This window comes from Equus asinus, chromosome 21, assembly GCF_041296235.1.
Source record: "Equus asinus isolate D_3611 breed Donkey chromosome 21, EquAss-T2T_v2, whole genome shotgun sequence".
Lineage (NCBI taxonomy): Eukaryota > Metazoa > Chordata > Mammalia > Perissodactyla > Equidae > Equus > Equus asinus.
In genome coordinates, this window is record NC_091810.1 from 41,588,544 (window position 1) to 41,608,875 (window position 20,332).

Below are 20,332 nucleotides of genomic sequence, written 5' to 3' on the forward strand. Positions count from 1 at the left end.
GGAAGGCACCAAAGGATTTTGAGTAGGGCAGGATCTGAGTCTGAGTTACATTTTAAAAGCTTGTTCTGGAATCAGTGTGGTAAGCGGCTTGAAGGAGGACAATCTCGCAGGCATCCAGGCTTGCTGTGGTGGTGCCTGGGCTGGGGTGGGGGTATCAGGAGAAGTGGACAGATTGAAGAGACCCCAGGGGCTGGACTCACCATGCCTCGGAGATCTGAGGACTGAGGGGTTGCGGGAAGAAAGGACAAGGCAGACCCCAGGTCTCCTGCCTGAGCAACAGGGCCAGAGTGGAGCTGCTTACTAAGATGGGAGGACAGGGGACGAAGAGGCTGGGGGCTGGGATGGTCAAGAGTTCTGTGTGGGCCATGGTGAGTTTGGCCTATTATACTTGCAAGTGGAGATGTCAAGTAGCCTGTTGGACAAAGTTAAGGCTCAGAGGGAAAGTCTGGATTGGAAATAAATGTTTGGGGACCGTTGGCTTAGAGTTGTTTTTAAAGTCATGAGGATGTAGAGGGAGAAGAGAAGATGTCTAAGAACTGACCTTGAGATCAAACCCTGAAGCCTTCTGCATTGGCCCTCGAAGGACGAGGAGTTTGCCAGGAACGTGGGGAGAAGACAGTCCAGGTAGAAGGAACAGCATGGATAAGACCTCAACATAAAAGAACATGGATCTCAGTACTCTTCCAAACTGTAGGGTCATCAAAAGCAAAGGAAGTCTGAGAAACCATCACAGTCACAAGGAGCCTAAGGAGACATGACAATGAAATGTAAAGTGGTGACTTGGAGGGGATCCAAGAACAGAAAAAGAACATTGGGTAAAAACTAAGGAAATTTGAATACAGTGTGGACTTTAGTTAATAATAATGTATCAATATTAGTTCATTGAGTGTAACAAATATGCCATACTACATACTTGTACATCTACGTACACGTAAGAGTTTAATAATAGGGAAACTGGGTGTGGGGTATAAGGAACTCTCTGTACTATCTTCTCAGTTTTTCTCCAAATCTAAAACTGCTCCAAAAAATAAAGTTTGTTTTTTAAGAATGAGCATGAGTCTCATAAATGCCACCCTAACACGCATACACATGCAGATACACACACACAGTCCAAGGACTGCAGTAATTTGTTTCTCTGTAGAGGACTTTCACCCTGACCAGTCCCTTCTGTGGCCAAAAGACTCAGGGACACTATGAACATTTCATCCCTCTGCCCGCTGCCACGGAACTGAGGGTCCTCACCTCCACCTACTTTCTTTCTGTTCACAGAAAGAATACTCTCCTCAGGCCAGATTTCATAGCGAAAATGAGAAGCACAGACTAAATTGCTCAGGTAAGTCAGACCCACCTAGAATTCCTCAGGGGTGCAACCAGAATTAATCCTTTTGGAATGCTCTGTAAAAGCACATTCCTCCAACAATTTTCCTGAACCCCACCTTGCTCAACAGCTAGCACGGTTGCCTCCCTTGCAACAAAAGCTTTGGCACCATCTGGGTTCAAATTCCAGTGCCACTACTAACTAGTTATGTGATCTTGGGCAAGTCATTTGAGCTCTATTTTCTTCATCTCTAAAAGGGGCATAACCATACTTAATCAAAGAGCTATTGAATGGATTAAATTGGATGAACAGTAAATTGGATATAATTTCATCCTCTGAAGAATGGATATGAGCTAGTGAATGCCAAATGTCTGACATCGTGCCTAGCACTCATGGTGGCTGGTTGTTGACGAGAGACATGATTGGTCTGGCCAATCAGTGAGGTCTCTGAAGATCAAAGTGTGTCACATGGGTCCTTAGGACCCTGGGTGGTGTCTGAAGAGCAGAAGTACAGGGACCTCTGAGTCAGAGCAGAAGCTGGACCTGGGGAGTGGCCAAGCGTCAGCCAGAGAGGGCTTGGATGGTTGTTGGCCTGGAAGGTACCAAGGGTGGAGAAGGCAGAGGCAGAGGGAGGCAGTACTGTGTGGCTGAGGCTCCAACAGCCGGCTCAAGGTTCCTTGGCCCAGGGAGGCACAGCCTTGAACAGAGGCCATCCAGAACCTTGGACAGCTCCAGGGGTCTATAGATTGCACCGGGGAGGTGGAGAAGGTTGAAATGTACACACGCCTGTTTCCCTCTTGAAGTTTCGTGGTCTCTTTCTTTGTTGTTGATTTTGGCAGGTAGTTACAGGTTTGGTGTTTGGGTCATTTGAGGTGGAGAAATTGAAGTGTTCAGGTATTTGGGAGAAATGGAAGTGTTGTTGTGCCCTCGGCAGAAAAATATGGTTATTTGAAGAATTAAAAACATATTTGCTCATTTGGCCATGGGGCACTAGGTTTGCAGGTGGAGAACTGGATTGGGTCTTGGATCCTCCAACTAGCTATATGAGCATGAGCAAGCCACCTCCTCTCCCTGAATCTCAATTACCTCATCTCTAAATTGGAGATAATAACTACCCTCAAGCACTGTTGTGAAGGTTAAGGAGACAAAGAGGCAGTAGACCAGAGTGGCCCATGTCTGAGTTTGTATCCCAGCTCCACACCGTGTGATCTCAGAGAAGTTGCTTAACCTCTCTGAACCTCACTTTCCTCATCTGTAAAACTGAATGCTAACAGACTCTAACTCATGGGGCTGGGAAGATTAAACAAAATAGGACGTAAAGCACACGATGAACATTAGTTTTTGTTTTAGAAAAAAACTTAGCACAGCACCAGACAGAGCAGATAATCAAAATGTCAGTTTCTTATACCTTCCAAAACTGCCTCGTTGACTTTGCCCCTCCACCGTTAGCCTCTTTTGGTTGGTCCTCCCATCTCTGGCTGTTAAAGGGACTCCACAAAGCCACAGATATCAATCTTGTGGAGTCCCACAGGCCTCCCACCACAATCTCCTTCCCCCAGAGAAGCCCTGTGCTTCTCGAAGCCATCCACGCCAGGATGGCTTGTTTGTGCTGTGCTAGCTACTGTTCTAAGATAGATAGAGAGAGAGATAGAGAGATAGATAGATAGATGTCGATATATATAGATCTATATACAAAGTTGATTACGCTCACTACCCCGGGAGATAAATACTATGGTTATCCCCACTTTACAGATGAGAAAACTGAGGCTCTCTGAGGTTAACTAATTAAATCGTGGGGTCACAGAGCAATTAATTGGTGGCACTGGGATGTGATCCCAGGGATGGCACTTTAGAACCCCCTCACCTGGTTGTAGCTTTCAACAGGGCCACGGGCCAGGGAAACGGAGAAGAGTAGATGAGAGCCTGAGGCTGGCAATCAGCACACGGGGTTCTTGCCTTGGCCGTGGAACCGCGGGGCCAGGAGTCCTCACGCGGGAGTCGCTGCCCGCTGCCTGGGCTGGGGTACCTGCCCTTGCCCCTGGCCCCTGGCCCTCCCTCCGCTGCGCCTCCGCGCCGGGCTCTCGCGCCGCCGCCGTAACCTGATCCGCGGCGGGGTTTGAGCCTGGGGCCGCGTCACCGCGGCGGAGGCGCTCCGGCTCGGGACTGCGCTCCCGCCGTGCGCTCCCCGGCCGCAGTGCAGGTTCCGCAGTCTGGCGCGCGGGCGGATGGCGCAGAGGCTGGGCGAACGGGCGCTGGGGCCCGCCGAGGCCACGGGGCTGTACCGGGCCGTGCTGCTCAGGTCAGGTAAGTAGGGGCAAGGCCGCCCGGCCCCCTCCTCCAAGAGCGCGAGGAGGGCACGGCGGGCGCACCGCCCAGCCCCTGGCCAGCCCTTCGCCGGGCGCCTCGGTCCTTCATTGCTCTATTTTCCTCTTTTCCTTTGCTTCTTTCATTCTTTTTAATTACTTTTCTTTTTCTTCTTTCTCTGCTTCCTACATTCTTCCTTTGGGGGATCTATCTTTAGATATATTGCTTTATTACAGTGTGTGAGCGCGCGCGCACATACACACACGCACACAATCACACTCAGTTTCCTGACTACAAAAGTCCTTGGAGGTTCCACCTCCTGGTCTGTCCCTTAAGCAGAGACTCACACAAGTGCGTAAAGGCGTCTGTGGACGTGGGAGAGCGGAAAATGGGAAAGACCGGAGTTGCACGCAGTGGGGCGTAAAGGAGTGCAAGACGCACAGGCCGCTAGGGAAGGGCTTCTGATGTCAGGCGAGGTACTACGTGACGGGGGAAAGGCAGGGAGCAATTTACGGGAAGATGACGAACCGTTTTCTTTTTTTTTAAGATTTCATTTTTCCTTTTTCTCCCCAAAGCCCCCAGGTACATGGTTATATGTTTTTAGTTGTGGGTCCTTCTAGTTGTGGCATGTGGAACGCCGCCTCAGCATGGCTGGATGAGCAGTGCCATGTCCGAGCCCAGGATCCGAACCTGTGAAACCCTGGGCCACCGAAGCAGAGCGCGCTAATTTAACTGCTCGGCCACACGCCATCCCCATGAACCATTTTTCTATATGTATGCATTTAAGGAGAAAAAGATTTGGAAGGAAACCCACAGAGGTTGTTTTTGAGGTTGGGAGTTGGGTGACAAGTGGTTTTCCCCCTATTTATGTCTGTTTACTTGTTTGCAGTGAGCACATAGTACTTTTCCACTCAGAACAATAAGAGATTTTTTTGTTTAGGAAAATGAAACAGTGTAAAAATAACTTGGAAAATACGGTGAGGTAGAAAGAAGAAAAAATGCCCGCAGTAAGCGTTTGGGGCGTTTCCTTCTGGACTGTGGCCTTGGAGACAGACGTTCTGGGAAAGTGAAAATCGGTCTTGTGCCGGGTCCCTGCCACTTGGGGGTACGTGATTAGAAAGTGTCACAGGACTTGGGCTCACGGGGCAGCTACTCTCTTCCTTGGGCAAGGAGCCCGCCCCACCCGGTAGCCCTGCCGGCAGACCCACCCCCCAGCACCAGAAGCGCCAGGCAAGCCAAGGGCTCGCGCCTATCCCGCCCCGCGCCCCGAGCCCCGGGACTGCTGCCTTTCCTACTGAGCCTGGCTCCGCCCCGTGGAGATCCCGCCCGCGGAGTTACCGCTTGGGAAGGGCGGAACAACGGTTCTCTAAGTCCAAAAGCAAGACCTGGCCAAGACTTCAGGACTGGTGGCACCTTCCTGGAGGAGGGTCTTAAATCTGGCTGAGCCGGGCAGGCAGAAAGGGAGGAGCTCTATAATTAGATGAATCTGATTTCCAATCCCAACTCCAGCGATTTCCCCACCCAGTTCCTATCGTCTCACAAAGATGAGGAGGGGGTATCTCTAATCTGAAGACCCTGTACCCCCTCTAACCTGGAGCTGCAGCTCTGAGCCTCACTCAAAAGGTAGATTTTTTCCTTGCAACTCATCCAGAATAGCAGACATATCAGAGTCGTTCCAGGCGACACGACATGCTTGCCTGGTAACTCTACCACCCACAGCTACAAGCAGGAAGGGAGCACAGGCCTGTGACTGGGGCCTCATGGAGGGAGCGCTTGCTCTGTGCTAGGTGCTAGCTCCTTCAGTCTTCACACCCCTACAAGGTAACTGCTAATTGTCATCCCCATTTAATAGATGGGGAGACTGAGGCTTAGCTTAAGCAGCTTGCCCACCATCCTGCTAAGGGACCTTTTCTGTCCCACTAACAGGTAGAAAACGCATTCAAACTTAGGTCCACCTGTGCCAAAGTCTGCGCACCTTCTGAGAATAGTAATAATAGTGGCAAATGATAGTCGGTCACTTGTTATTGCCAATCTCTCTGCCAAGTGTGATACATCTGTCATCTCATCAACTTCATTTATTCTTTCAACCAATATTTACTGACCACTATTATGCATTAGGCCCTACGTAAGGCACAGGGATTTACTGACAAATCAGAGCGATGTCCCTCCTCTCATGGAGGTAAATAATATTAACCCCTATTTTAAACACGAGGAAACTGCGGCTCAGAAGGTCACATGACTTGTCTAAGGTCACACGGCTGACAGGTGTCTGGAGCTGAGATGCAAACCCAGGGGTGTGTGCCTCTGGAACCACTAGTCTGCCTCACACAAGGAGGAGCAAGAGGTAAGAGTGGGGCTGAGGAGCGAACGGGGCCATTTAGTGAAGAGGCAAGAGCTCCCCTTCTTTAGAAGCCCCCAAGGATGGGATTATAGAAGCAAACCCAGGATGGCAGCCATTTTCATCTACAGTAGCCTCAAGTGGTACACCAAGTCGTGTAACACTTTTAGAAAAATTTTCATCCCAAATTAGTTTATTCTTAATATTAAAGTAATATATACTTGCATGAATATTTTGGGAAATCGAGAATAAAGAGGGGGAAGCCTTACCCATAATCCCGCTAACCACAGGCAACCAAGGTAACATTTGGGGGTGTCTCCTTCCAGTCTTGCTAAGCATAGTGTGTGTGTGTGTGTGTGTGTGTGTGTGGTTGTGTGTGTTTGTTTTACGTTGCTGAGATTGTACTAACGCCAGTCTTCAATCCCACGTTTTTCACTTGGATGAGAATCTTTAATGTTTTTGGATGGGTTCTTAACATAGCAGCTACCACTTTGGAGCCCAGACTCTGTGGCAGGCAGTGTGTGAAGGGCTTTCCATGCTGTGTCTCCTGTATTCCTCACAAGGATGCCAGCCCTATTTTAGAGATGAGGAATGGGGAAGTTGAAGGGCACCTAGCTGCCCAGCAGTGGAGCCAGGATTGGTGTCTGCGCTGACCCCAGGCTCTTACCCACAGAGCCGGAAGGCTCACCTCGGGGGAATCGCTCATGCTTGGCCGTGCCTGGGAAGCTATGCAGGTCCGCCTGAAGTTCTTTACCTGCATCCTGCCTGGAGCTCAGGCTGGAATCCTGGTGGGAAGGGAAGCATCTCTTTGTGGCACGGACAGAAGGAAACCTTCTCAGGTGCCTGTGGGCATCACTGACTGCATTGTTTCTCTGCAGCCAGAGGGGCAGCCGTAGCCTCCATCACTGCCTGCCAAGCAGGCTTGCAATTGAAACACAGGACTCCCGCTTAGGTTTGAATCTCACATGCACAGTGAATAATATTTTAGTGTAAGTATGTCCCAAATGTTGTATGGGCACGCTTATACTAAAAAAATTATTTGTTGCTTATCTGAAATTCAAATTTAACGGGACGTGCTGCGTTTTTCTTTGCTACATCTGGCAACCTCACTTCCAGAAATCATGGAACTTTGCTTGGCTGGACAAGCTATGGTCTGCCCAGGTTCCTCTCTCCACACACACACTCACGCTCACACACATCCCTCTCTGCATCCCTAGACCCACTGTCCATCTCTTGTCTGGCTACAAGTGAATTAAAATGTGCTCGGGGCCGGAGGCCCCCCAGCGTTCTTCTGCAGCTGAGAGACCAGATTAACCGTGTCTAACTGCAGCCGGGTGGAGAGCCAGCTTTCTGAAACGAGACTCTCAGTTCCTCCCCACTCCCTCACACTTTCCTGTTTTCACGCTTGAAATCCCACCACCACGGGGTAAATTCTTCCTGGTTCAAACTTGGTGTAAAGAAGACTCTCATTCCTTTTATAATCTCCCCATGGATCCCATGACCAGTTTTCCTGCCAATACGGCTTCTCCCCCCATGTCCTTTCAGCAGAGCGTGCTGGGGGTTGTGGGGGAGGTTAGATCCTAGGGCTGTTTTGTGGGTGGCTTCTCAGAAACCACACTGAGGCCTTGAAAAGGGGCCTTGGAGATTTAGACTGAATGCAGGGCCAAGGAGGAAGTTTTGAGTTGGCATGGAAACTTCTTGTCTGATGTTTGTGGGCCCAGATAAGCTGCTCCAGGCTCCTGTCAGCTTGGAGAAAGGGAGGAAAAAAATGAAAGGAAACATGTTTCGAAGCTTTTTGATGCAAGCTGCAGCCCTGGCCCACCATGGGGCCGGAAAATCCCGCAGCTCCCACTCATGGCTGCCTCTCCTGGTCTTCATGGTCCCGCTTCCTTTTGGCTCCTCTAGTTCCTGAGAAAACAAACTTCACAGGGCCCGGAGGGGAGTGAGGGAGGGGTATGCCCAGCCGCTGGGATTGCCCTGCAGTCCTCAGCGGGGCTGAGCTGGAATTCTGTTCCCCAGGCCCCTGGCATTCCAGAGGCCTTCCTTTCGGGGTAAGGAGAAGGCCTCCAGAGAAGGCCACACAGACCAGGCACGAGGCAGCAGCTAGGGCTGGCTTCGGCCATTACCTGGAGTAAACTCCTAAAGGGCTCCTTTGCTAAGAGGGCCTCTGTATTCCAATACTCAAAACGGACATGCCTGAAGCACAGGAGACTCATAACTATAGTTGGTTGGAAAAGGTTGCTCTTTCTCATATTTTCAATTTTTATGCTTTTTTCTGATAGCAAAAGCAATATATGCTTGGGGTCGTATTTTGTTTTAAGCCACAAACGTTACAAAAACATCGTGACAAAAGAGAAGGTGCCGTAACTTTATGCCATAGAGTAGTGGTTCTCAAACTCCCGAATATAAACAAATCCCCACGGGGACATGTTAAAAATGCGGATTCCTGGGCCCCTCCCTCACAGGTTCTAATACAGCAATCCAGGAGCGTGGCCCAGTAATTCGATTTTAACCCACATTCTACATGCTGTCTGGTAATGACATTTGAGACAGTGATCCAGAACTGACTTCTGTTAACAGTTGAGTCTATGTGCCTCCAGACTGGCTCTCTATGTAAATGCTACACATATACTATATACTCCATATCTGTATACTATATACTATAGTATACTAACTTTTTTATCTTGGGAAAAAAAGAGGGGGGGAGTCATATTACATGTGATTTTACAGTTTCATTTTTCACCAAACATGTAGTGGACATCTTTTCAGGTCAATAAACAGAGGTTGCTATTGACTGTATCCCATTATGGGGTGTAGCATAATCTCTTACTGATGAGGCGTGGCTTGGGAAATGGTGACTGTTGATCACTGATCTCATACACAGTTACACACACACACAGACAGCAAGATGGTGTTGTAACACTCTCAGGGACATCAGTGTTTTTGGTGTCTGCAAGTCAATGATAGTTATTGAGCACCTTGGTACTGGGACATGAATACTAAGAAGAATCGGGGAGGTCCCTGGCCTCAGGCTGGCAGTTGGGTGGGTGAGCCTGATGGGTTTGGACACTAGATGGACTCTAAGAAGAGCTCCAGTGGAAGAAGTTCCCAACTGCCTGGGGAAAATGGTACCCAACCTCGGAAGATTCCTGCCCCACTCTCCTTGCCTCTCAGCTGCTCTGGGGCTGCCATCAGAGTCTTCCAATAAAGGGAACGCAAAGTAGGGATGGAGGTTATTGCTGGCATGAGGATTCTCAGAGTCTGCTCCTCTGCAGTGAGCTGGATTATGGGGTTCTATCTTCTCTAGGCAATGAGCTGAAGCTGTCGGCCATCCCCCTGCCCCAGGATCCCACATTCCTCCAACTGTCAGAGGGCCCTGGGATTGGTTATGACAAGCCACTGTGGGCCCCAGGAAATGCCCCAAATAGTCATATGCCCAGCAGGACAACATGTGGGTGGGGACCAGGGGCAGTGAAGAGTGGTTTGACAGAACCACATTTAGTCGTAGTCTTCCATGTCGGAATTTCATGAGTGCAGTTGGATGGAATTCACGTTGGAATGAAGTTAAGCCACAGCAGGATGGGAAGCTGGAGGAGGCTACCATTCTAAGTACCTCAAGAGAAGCAGAATGTAGGAAGAAGAAACAAAAAGGACCACACGTTGTTTCCAGAAAATTGTTTTATACCTGAGAATTTATGATCCTCCAAGTTTAAGTGGTTCCAGAATGGCCAGCTTGGCCAAGGCTCCCAGGACATGCAAAACCTGCCCCCCGCCCCTCTCTTCAGCCCCATCTCCCACCGCCCCCTCATGCCCAACACTCCAGCCCCAGTGGCCTTCTTCCATCATGCCATCGTTCCCACCCTGGGGCCTTTCCACCAGCTCTTCCCACTCCCTAGAATGCTCTCCTATGGGAATGGTCTTCAGGCTGCTGACTCCTTCTCACCATTCCGACCTTCCTAAAACATCACCTCCTCCGTGTCCATCCTTCCTAAGCTCCCAGTCCCTCCTTCCACCTCACCCAGTCCCACTTTCATCATAGCATTCATCGCAGCTTGACATTTTCTTGTCCTTATTTTTCATCTGTCCCCCCGCCTTGAATGTAGGTTACCTGAGCACAGGGCTATCTCATTCACACTGTATCTCCAGCACTGGAACAATGCCAGGAGCACGGCAGGTACTCAATAAATGTTCGTTAAGTGAATATTAGAGGCCAAAGAGGACAAAAAATGTATTTTTAATGCCCCCATTCATGTTTGATGTCTGCCCTGGGCCTCATCGCATTCCAGCCATCCAAGACCCTTCATGAGAAAGCAAAGTTGGAGTGAGGCCCAAGTTTAACTGGAATGCCAGCTTCCTTGCTAGGAGACTAAGGATAATGAGAAAAGCTGGAGAAGACTTCCCAGTTTTCAAGTGAAGGCTGATTATGAAATTAGGAGAATGCCTCCATTGTCTGCGAGCACCCAGGTCGGCCTTCAGCACCTACGCACACTCTTTATTTTTACGTCCACATTCACTCATTGAGCCACGATGTACGGAGCACAGATTCTGCCAGGCTCAGTGCTACATGCTGGGGCCCTGCCCGCAGATAACATCGAGTCCAGTTCCCTCTGCAGGAAAAGTCCTATTTGCTGAGCACTGACTACATGCATTCACTAATGTCAGGTCATCTATGTTGTCTCCCAACCACCCTGTTTTTGTCCACGTTTGACAAACACAGAAACCAAGGCTCAGGGGCATTGGGTGCTGCCGAAGGGGCCGGTGCCCCAGCCCGGCTGACACACAGGCCTCCTCCGGCCCAGAGCGGGTCAGCTGCCACTCCCCAACACCCTCTCCTGAGCCACATCCTGCTGACTCCTCTCTGAAGTTCAGATGAAGTTCAAGGTATGGAGTAAATAATGTGTATCAGTGGATGACCAAGAACTTATCCAATGCCACTTCCCTCCCCTTACGTCCCAGAGCAGTCCTCTCCCAAAGAACTGGCACTGCAGCAGGAAGCGTGGCTGTCCCCTCCACCGGGAGGTGCCAGGATGCACTCTTGCTGACCCTCCCGGCGGAAACAAGGGAAATGCCTCTACTTGAGCCGCCTTGCTCAGAACAAAGCTTGGCATGTTTCTTATTCCTCAACAATCTGACGAAATAGGTATTTATTTGTGCCTCTCAAGCGTGTGGCTTGGACACGGTGTTCCGCATCGTGGAAGTGGCCCTGTACCAAGTGAAATATCTGTTACTATAGTAACAGTTCCTTTTTATTGATACCAGAATAAACAGGAATGCAAAGCTGCCTCGCTCACTGGCACATTTCAGCCGCCTGCAATCCCCAGGGGTTTAAGAACCGCCCTTTGGAGGCGGCCCTCCTGGCCAGTCTGGGACTTCCCAGTGGAGCGAGAAGCCAGCAACTCTGCCCCTGAGTTCCCTTCCCGACGACGGCAGAGGAGACGCGCCTGAGAAGTAAGACCATTTCTCTTCTGTTTCACCTGCTGTCCGCTGTGCAGGGAGGAGGTGCGAGGGAAAGCAGGCAGCCTTGGAGCACTAGGTGGGCCGTCTGGGGAGCTGAGCTCTTGGCACACAGGTAGGCACCATAGGGCTATGTCCCTGCATCTGTGAAATGATTAGAGGGTGCTTCCTGGCAGCCTGGATTTGGGAGCAGGATAGAAAGCAAAGTGGAGAGAGCGCCAGTTCCAGCCCTCCATTCTTATTGATCTCCGTCTTCTAAATCCTCAGATGAATCTGAATTTATGCACGATATGACCTCATCTAAGCCCAGTGTCACGCAGTGTGGCAGTTTCAATTCTCCTGCCAACTGATAGACGAAGGCCAGAGTGCTCAGGGCAGCACAACGCAGGGAGCACAGGTTTGGGTGTCGGTCAGAGCTCTGCTCGGATCTAGCTCCTTCACTCACAGGCTGTGTGATCTGGGGAAACCAGATGACCCCTCAGAGCCCCAGTGTCTTCATCTGTAAAAATGGGTGCTGACAGTACCCCCTCCGCAGTCTGCTGTAAGAATTTCATGAGATATGGCTGTGAGGGGCTTGGCACAGTCCATGGCACACAGCGAGTGGACGTGAGCGTGTTAACTGCGCACCTTTCTGATGAATTTGGCTTTAGCGCTTGGCAATGCAAGGAAGTCTGCGATTGGGCCAGAGACCAGGGGTCATGGGATTGGGTGTGTCACTTTTTGGAACTGCTACCAAACCCAGGTGGGTTCCTGGCTGACAGGTAGCCCCATACTGGTGTCTCCAGTGTCTCGGATCCTGAGTGGCTCTTCGTGCTGTTGGTGGTGAGCACCTGCCAGGATCTTTCCCCTGGAGGCATCTGCTAAGTAGAGTGGCTGGCGTCATGCCCCTGGTGGGCCAGCAGGAATATCTAGTCTGCTGACACTTGTGCCTTGATCCACTACACAACACTGTCCACCAGCCTTGTTCAGGACCATCCATATCCAGCCCTGGACACAGCTGTGGAATTCATTCAAAACCTCGAATGCCCACCCAGACTTTCTCCTCACAGAGTAGGCAGTCACAGTTGACCCAAAGCAGAATGTTCAGGAAGTTTGTGTTGAGTCATTTTCTCTTGGGGTGGGGAGGTGGCATCCAGATGGACAAGAGCTCTTACAGGGGCTTCTGGACATCTGCCGCAGCTGCTGGGAGATCTGAGTGGCTCCCGGATACACTGCCCTTTGGTTGCTGGCCAGGGAAATACAAACAGGCACTTTCCCCACTGGGAGGAAAAAAGTGACAAGGGTCGGGAAATCCATGGCCACACTTGTCACTTTTCCTGAATGCCTCTTTCTCCTTTGCCAGAGGTTACTTAAAAAGCCTCCCTTCTCCTTTGCCCCTCCACCCCATGGAAGGTTGAGCCAAGGTCACGGTGTGTTCTGAACCCAGCAGCTTGCACAGTGATAAGGAACAAGGGCAGGGTCGGGGGGAGCAGAGGAGTGAAGACTGGCCAACACCCCGGGGAGGGAAGGCCGCCAGCTGGTCCGCTTCTAAACAAAGACCAGCCATGGGCAGACAGGCCTGTGGATTCTGGCTTAAGCCCAAAGTGGCTGGGGCTGGGCTGGGCTCCCCAGTGACAGTTTGTATTTCGTATGGGCCAGGAGTCCTCCAGTAACCAAAAGCCTCATTTTCTCATCTATAAAGTGGGCTCACACTGCCTCTTCCTTGGGCTTTCTTGAGTATCCAGAGAGACAAAAGGGATGTAAACCTTCATTTCTTGACTGAAAGACACTCTGCACCTGGAAGATAACAGAGTGGTAAAAAGAGCACTGAATTTGGAGTCTAAAGGTCCTGGCTGGACCATTAACTCTGTGTATCTTAGGACAAGTAGCTTGGCCTCTCTGAGCCTCAGTTTTCTCATCTACAAAATGGGAATAATAATACCACTGGCTGCCTCCCAGGGCGATTGTGAGATCCAGGTGGAAGTGAGTGAGGCTTCATCAAGAGTTGAGTGCTGGCCACAGGTCCCCTCAAGACAAAAGGACCACAGTTCACCCTCAGTGAGCATTACTCTATCAGGCCTGGGCTAACCATATCATGCACATTATATCATTTCACCCTCCAAACAGCCCCATGAGTAGGCATCACCATTATCCCCACTGTACAGGGGCTCAGAGAGTTTAAGCTATTTGCCCAAGGTCACACAGCTAGGAAGTGGTGCTGCCATGATTCAAACCCAGTCTTTCTCCAAAACATCTTCTTGAACCACTTTGCCTTACTGGCTCATGTGTCATTTTATCATTGATGCCATCAAAGACAGAACTAGAACCACCAGGCCCGGGGAGAGGCAGGTGAAGGGGATGTCAAAGCCTCAGACAGCCTGGGGTCCCACAGCTATTCTCAGGATGAACTGGAACTTGTGTCTTCATTGGTGTCACTTCCCTTCTATCTCTCCTTATTGCTCTCCTGCGCCAGGGGGGGTGCCAGTGTTTAGTTTCAAAGCTGCCACCCTAACGTTAGCCACGCACACCCCAGCGGCCTGGTGAGCTCACCCTGGGTACAGTTAGTGATCCCAGCTGAGCCTCGCCTGGCTTGGGGCTGGCGTCCTGCAGAGCCTCCGGGAGGGGCAGTAGGAGCCCTCGAGTCATCAGCAGAACTGGAGAAGAACTAAGTGAGAAGCTCGGCATCGCTCCTCCCCCCTCTTATTACCCACCCGCCCTGAAAGATGAGGTCGGTCCTACAGTCTGCATATTAAGTAGAATTACTTGCCCATCTTGTAGTCATGCAAGACATGCAATTTAGCCATCATCTTCTGGCTGCCTCTACCCCATGCCCAGCGCTTGAGCTCATCCAGTCTTCACAGCATCTTGATTTTACAGAGGAGAAGGGTCCTGGAGGTTAAAGACCCATCCAAGGTCACACAGCTGCTACGAACTGTGATCTTAATCAAACCTGCCCACGAAAACCAGGCCAACGAGTCAGCTGAAATCACTCAGGCCAAAGCAAAGAAGCTTGATTTTTTTTTTAACTCCATGGTTTGCAAAGTTGGCTGACTATTGGAATCAGCTGGGGAGATTTTTTAAATCCCAAAGGCCTCCCAGGCCAATTAAATCAGAATCCCTGGGGTAGGACTCGGGCATTGGTATTTTAAAACTTCCCCCGGTGATGCCAATATGCAGCCAGGTTTACAATCCACCAATTTAACCAGTGCAGTTTTTAGGAGAATGAGAAAGCTCAATCCAAGAGTAGGAATGAAATTTATTAATATTAATTGTTAAAACAGCTAACAAAGTGGCCACACTATGCAATTCCAGGGGCACCACTCAGTTTAATCTACAGGAGTGAGGCCCTAGAGTTGTGCAGTGCACAACCTGCCTTGCTGTATGTGGCAGCCCTGGTAGCCAGCACTTACTGAGTCCTCGACTCTGTAGTAGGCACTTGCAAGTAACACCGCATTTATTTTGCAACAACCTTATTAAGAAGGGTGCTGATCAAAAGCAGCTGTCCCACCTCCTCAAGGCTGCTGTTCTAGTGGAAAGCAGCCACAGACAGTAAGTAATGAGTGGGCACGGCTGTGTTCCAAAGGGATTGGATTTGCTCCAAAGGCTGTAGTTCCCGGACTCCTGCTACAGAGGGTAAACTTGCCCGAGGCTAAGCAGGGGCCGAGGCAAGATTCAAACCCGGGTCTGAATGGCTCCCACGTCCACACACTTCCGCTTCCTTCTGCGTTTCTTTGACAACCGGGGAAGGATATTCACTAGCCACTTAGCTGCCTCCTTGGTGGGCCCATTCCTCTTCCTGCCAGCTCTTCCTTTGGGTGTTCGTCTGTCTTTTCGGAGATGGTCACCTCACCTCTTTGCCCCATCGTGGCCACTTCCCAGAATCTCAGATCTCTCAGGATTCCCCAGCAGCCCGAGAGACCCGGCCACAGCTGCCCTGAGAAGGGACCCCGTCTCTGCTCAGGAGGCCCAGCTGACTTCCAGGAGAGCCCAGATTGTCTCGGCCTAGCAGCCGCGCTTTGCTAAGTTGTCTCTTTGTTCCAGCACCTCTGTGAGGCGCTTCTGCACAGAAGCCTCTTCTAATTAACCTAAGAGGCAGGAAGGCTAGTTCCGCAGCTCGTGAAGCCCTGGCGCGCGCGCTCACACACACACACGTGTCCACGGATCCCATACGTGTTTGGTAGAGTTCAGAACACTAAGGGGCAAAGGCAACGGTTTCCCAGCCTGCAGCTCTGGGCTGAAGAACCAGCCACATCCTTCAGGATCTCTCACCGCTAATTTCATTTAAAAGAAAAAGAAGAAAAGGGCCTGAGCGGATCCCTGAACCAGAACTGGTCGCTGATTAGACCTGGGGTGCAGGATGAGCTGCATAATTTGCAGGGCCCAGTGCAAAATGAAAATACAGGATCGCCCTTCTCAACGCGATCCCGGCCTGCGTCCTACTGCCGGAGCGGGCCCTCCCGCCCCGGCCCGGGGCGGCCGACCCATTGGCTGGCTGGTGACCTATGGGGTGAGGGTTCTTGGCTTGGCCAATTAGGTGTTTTCCTCTGGAATTTAACGCGAGAGAGACGGCGCCTGCCAGCTGGAAGTGAAAGAAACCAAAGTCATAGAGAAAAATTCCTCAAACCTGCTGACAGTTTTTTCCCACATAGCAGCGAGAATGACCTTTTAAAAACCGAATCAGACGCGATCTTTCCCGACTTGAACCCACCCGTCCACCCTCATTCCAAGCACGCTCCCTGTCCCTCACTCACGCCACTCCAGACACACTGTGCCTTTTTGTTCCCTGAACAGACCGAGCTTGTTCAAGGTATGTGAGTCACACATGCTGTCTCTCTGTCCCGAACGGCCTTCCGCCGCCTCCTCAACCGTCAGATCTTAAAGGTCGCCTCCTCCGAGAGGCCCTCCCCCAGCACCTGGCTGAAGGTCGGTCCTCCTGTTGCTCTGGATGCCAGCCCCCCTGGCTCCTCCGGCGGGCTCCTCGCCATTTGTAATCGTTTCTTTTCATTGGTTGGTGTCACGTTTTGCCGTCTGCCTCCCTAGTAGAATGTCAGCTCTGTGAGAGCAGCAACCTGGCTGGCTTAGCTCACCTCTGTGTGTCCAGCCTCTACCATCCTACCTGGCAAATTATAGGAACTCAAACATTCTGGGATGAACGAATAATTTTATTATTTTGTCTTTTCTCCATGGTCATTCCTGTTTTACGGGAGCTCTTGGTTTTGTGTACTTATTTTGTATCCGGCCACAGTATTGAATTCTCTCATTGGTTCCAAATGCTTCTCTCTTAATCCATTTGGGAATTCTGGGGACAGAGTGGCATCTTAGGAAAATATTAATTCTGTCTGCTCCTTTCCTAAAGTTAGACAATTTATTTCTGTTTCCTGCCTTATCACTTTAGCAACACACAGTTAGTTGTTTTAAAGACGGTGTGACTGATGAAAATTAGGACGCTCTGCAAGGGTTGGGGCACAAAGGGGCAAAGGGTGGGATGGACAGCCAGGGGGCTGCACCAGTTATTTCAGTGGGTGGATAGGATGCGAGCTGAGGACACAGGAAGGAAAGAGTGTAGCTGAGAATTATTGGGATAAAAGATTAGTGGGCTTTGGCAATGGGAATAGGCAGCAGAAGGCAGAAAAATTCCCAAAACTCCAGTCTGAATTGGAGTATTCTAATGCATTGGCTCCCAGACAACTTAATCCCACCGACTAAGAAATTATCCACATTTTTAGAGGAGGAGGGAGCTGATATAGCCAACGGTTTACTTTGTCAAGGGCCATTTTTAACTAACTACCGAATACTACCACAATCATTTTTTTAAGGATCAAAACTTGGGAAGGATATCACCTGAAAACAAACAATTCTGTATGAAAAGAGAAGAAAGGAAATTAATTAGAATTCTCATTTTGGAAACAGTTCTGAGAATGTGAATTCAAGAAAAAAATTAGCAGCTATGTCTCTATGCTGTGGCACTTAATCCGGCTATATCCAAAATGTCTTACAATAATTAACACTTTTTTCAGTTTGCACAGCACCCTTACAAATGTGGTCTCACTTAAGCCTCCTAACAGTCCCCTGCAATCAGTAATGAAAGAACTGCCCAACAGGGGTCTGGCATGCCACCATTTGCAAAGCCTGGTCTCCCCCTTGATTCCTACATTCCCTGACCTTGCAATTTACACCCCATCAGATCCCCTCCACCTGTATTTTCCAACCCCACCGAGCTATTACCCACTTCCAGTGTTTTACACAGACCACCATGAGTACAACCGCAAAGGTTTTATTATCAATTACCAACAACGATTTATCGAGTGCCTACCACATACCAGACCGGACCCTGCCAGTGCCTGGCATGCAGGAGAGGCTCAGCTTCAGAAAAGCAGGACTCATGAAGGAGGCAGAACTAATGCCAAAAATATCATTCTAATTACTGTAAGCAGCTAATGATCAGGCCGTGTCACCCTTTTGAGACTTTTTCTTAAGAAGTCTTTCCCTCTCTCTCTCTCTCTCTCTCACTCTTGCACTTGCTTTTGGGCATTTCCAGGTTATGGAGCCAGCTTGTAGAGAGGGGAGCCCTTCTGCCTGAATCTCAAGTAAACTGACAAATTTCAGGATGCCATGGTGGAAGGGAGGCCACGGAGAAGCCAGACGTCCACATTAAAGATGACAACTGTCCCTTTGTCATTAGAGACAGCAGTCCCAGCATTTCATACTCTCCACTTTGATCTGGAGAAAGTGAAAAGCTGGGCGCTTCCACGAGGGAATTTGGAACTATGGGGAGGGAAGTTGGACAATAAGGGGTGATATTTTCTTTTGATCACTGCATTTATCCAAATTATCTTTAACAAATGCATAGTGCTCTTTTAAAATATCTTTTCTTTTTCTGATACAAGCTTATTGAAAAACAGAAACTCAAACATAATTCTTTTTACAGTAGGGAAAATCATTTTTTCAAAGTCAAACCAAAAACATTTGTGCATGTCAACCCATATTTTGTGACCAGCAGCACTTTACCTTATACCCCACTTTACAAGCATTGTCTCCACTCCTTACAACAACCCTGTGCACAGGCTCAATTCTTTCCATCCCACAAATGAGGAAACCAAGGCTCAGAAAGTCAGGTAGCTCGCCCACGGCTGCACAGTTGCAGGGGGCCGAGGTCCATCTAACACTAAAACATTAGCTCTTCAACTGTGTCCGTGGGGATGGATGAGATTGTGGACCCAGCTCTGACCAGCTCCCTGCCCATCTCTACAGCCTCCATGTACTCCGAGATCCAGAGGGAGCGGGCGGACATCGGGGGCCTGATGGCTCGGCCGGAGTACAGAGAGTGGAACCCAGAGCTCATCAAGCCCAAGAAGCTGCCGAACCCCGTGAAGGCCTCCCGGAGCCACCAGGAGCTGCACCGAGAGCTGCTCATGAACCACAGAAGGTGGGAGCGGCGCTCGGCTGCCTCAGCCTGGGAAGCACCTCAGGCTGCTGGGGCTTGGGGAGGTGCCCCTTGCGGAAGGCAGAGCTGGCGATCAGTCATCCTGGGGACCCTGGAGGCTGAGGAGGGCTGAGGGTGCCCCACATGGTCACAGCAGAAACCGGGAAGGTCCAAAAGCCCTTTACTCCCACCCAGCTGCCCACTTCATGCTGCCCTCCACATACATTTACTGAGCACCTACTGTGTGCCAGGTCCTGTGCCCAGCCCTGGGGGTACAAGAAGGAATGGGACCCAGTTCCTGCCTCCCGGAGGGGGTGGATGCCTAGCTAGGTGATATGATGGGTGCTTTGATGGGGGCAGAATGGGGCTGGGACCCCAGGGGAGCACCTGGGAGGGGTCCAAGTTGGCCTTATGGAGGAGGTGATGCCTGAAGGATAGGCAGGAGTCAACCAGGCTAGGAGGTGGGCATTGGCTGATAGGAGGTATGTACCCAGCAGATGGATGAACATGTGCGAATAGACAGTAGTTCAGTGTGGCAGGAGCGTAGATTGTGAGGCGGGCCAGAGGAGACGTGTGGTCCTGGGAAGAGTCTCAAGCAGGGGTGTCACAATCCTGGAGGGGACATGAGTGGAGCAGGGAGACCAGGGAATGCAATGAGAGTCAGCCTTGAGGTGGCAGGGCTGGGACTCGGTAATGGAGGGAATGTGGGGAAGGGGAGTGGGAAGCTGAGCCTCACTCGCTCCCAGGCCTGGGAAATTCTCCCCGCTCACCAGTGTGTACTAGGAAGGCGGCGGCGGCGCCTTCGCAGCTCCCTCTACTGGCCGCTCCTGGTATTGGCGCGGGCTGTGATTTTCCTTCTCCTGTCAGTGCAGTCAAGGGGCCTTCTGGCAGATGGCATTTTGTATCCTTGGTGGGCTTTTGTTCTCCCCATTTAGTATATCATGAGTATTTTTTCTGATTGCCTGTTAGAGTCACCCCTTTTAATGTCAAAAAACATCACCACAATAAAAAGAAAGCAAAAGCCTAAAGACAAATCAGGGGAAATGGTTGCAATATAAATAACAGACAAAAATTAGTATATACATGTCTCTTATAAATCCATAAGGAAAAAATGGACAAAAGATAGGCATAGTTAGTTCACAAAAGAAGAAATGCAAATGGCTGGTAAACATCTCAAAGGCTGTTCCACGTGACTCATAAGCAAAGAAACACAAATGAAAACCAGATACTATTTCTTGCCTACCAGATTTTCAAAGACAAACAGATTGGATGATGGTGGTGGGGAGACATGGATGCTCTTGTACATCTTTGCTAAAAATATAAATTGGACAACCTTTATCTAAGGGGCAGTGGAAATATGTATCCAAACTCTTTTCAGAGAGTCTGATCCAGCAATTCCACCTCTAGAAACTTATCCTGAGAAAATACCCAGAAACAACATAAAACCTGTCTCTGCAGCTAGACAGGCCTGAGTGCAAATCCCCATCCGGCCCCTTCGTAGCTGTGACCTGGACTG

The 20,332-nt window shown here is 50.2% G+C and overlaps 1 protein-coding gene across 4 annotated transcripts in view; it reads left to right on the forward strand.

The window, feature by feature from the left end:
• The window catches only part of FAM107A (family with sequence similarity 107 member A), a 57,729-nt gene that overhangs the window by 33,996 nt on the left and 3,401 nt on the right, over positions 1-20,332 (forward strand). Inside the window, exons 2-3 of one of the 4 annotated variants that reach the window (XM_070493642.1) lie at positions 1,270-1,333; positions 18,645-18,819. In XM_070493642.1, coding sequence (XP_070349743.1) covers positions 1,270-1,333; positions 18,645-18,819 — 239 coding nt within the window. Of the gene's footprint in view, positions 1-1,269; positions 1,334-3,256; positions 3,623-11,132; positions 11,530-18,644; positions 18,820-20,332 lie in introns of those variants that run through there. The other 3 variants (XM_014868738.3, XM_014868740.3, XM_014868739.3) reach the window with 3 other exon arrangements.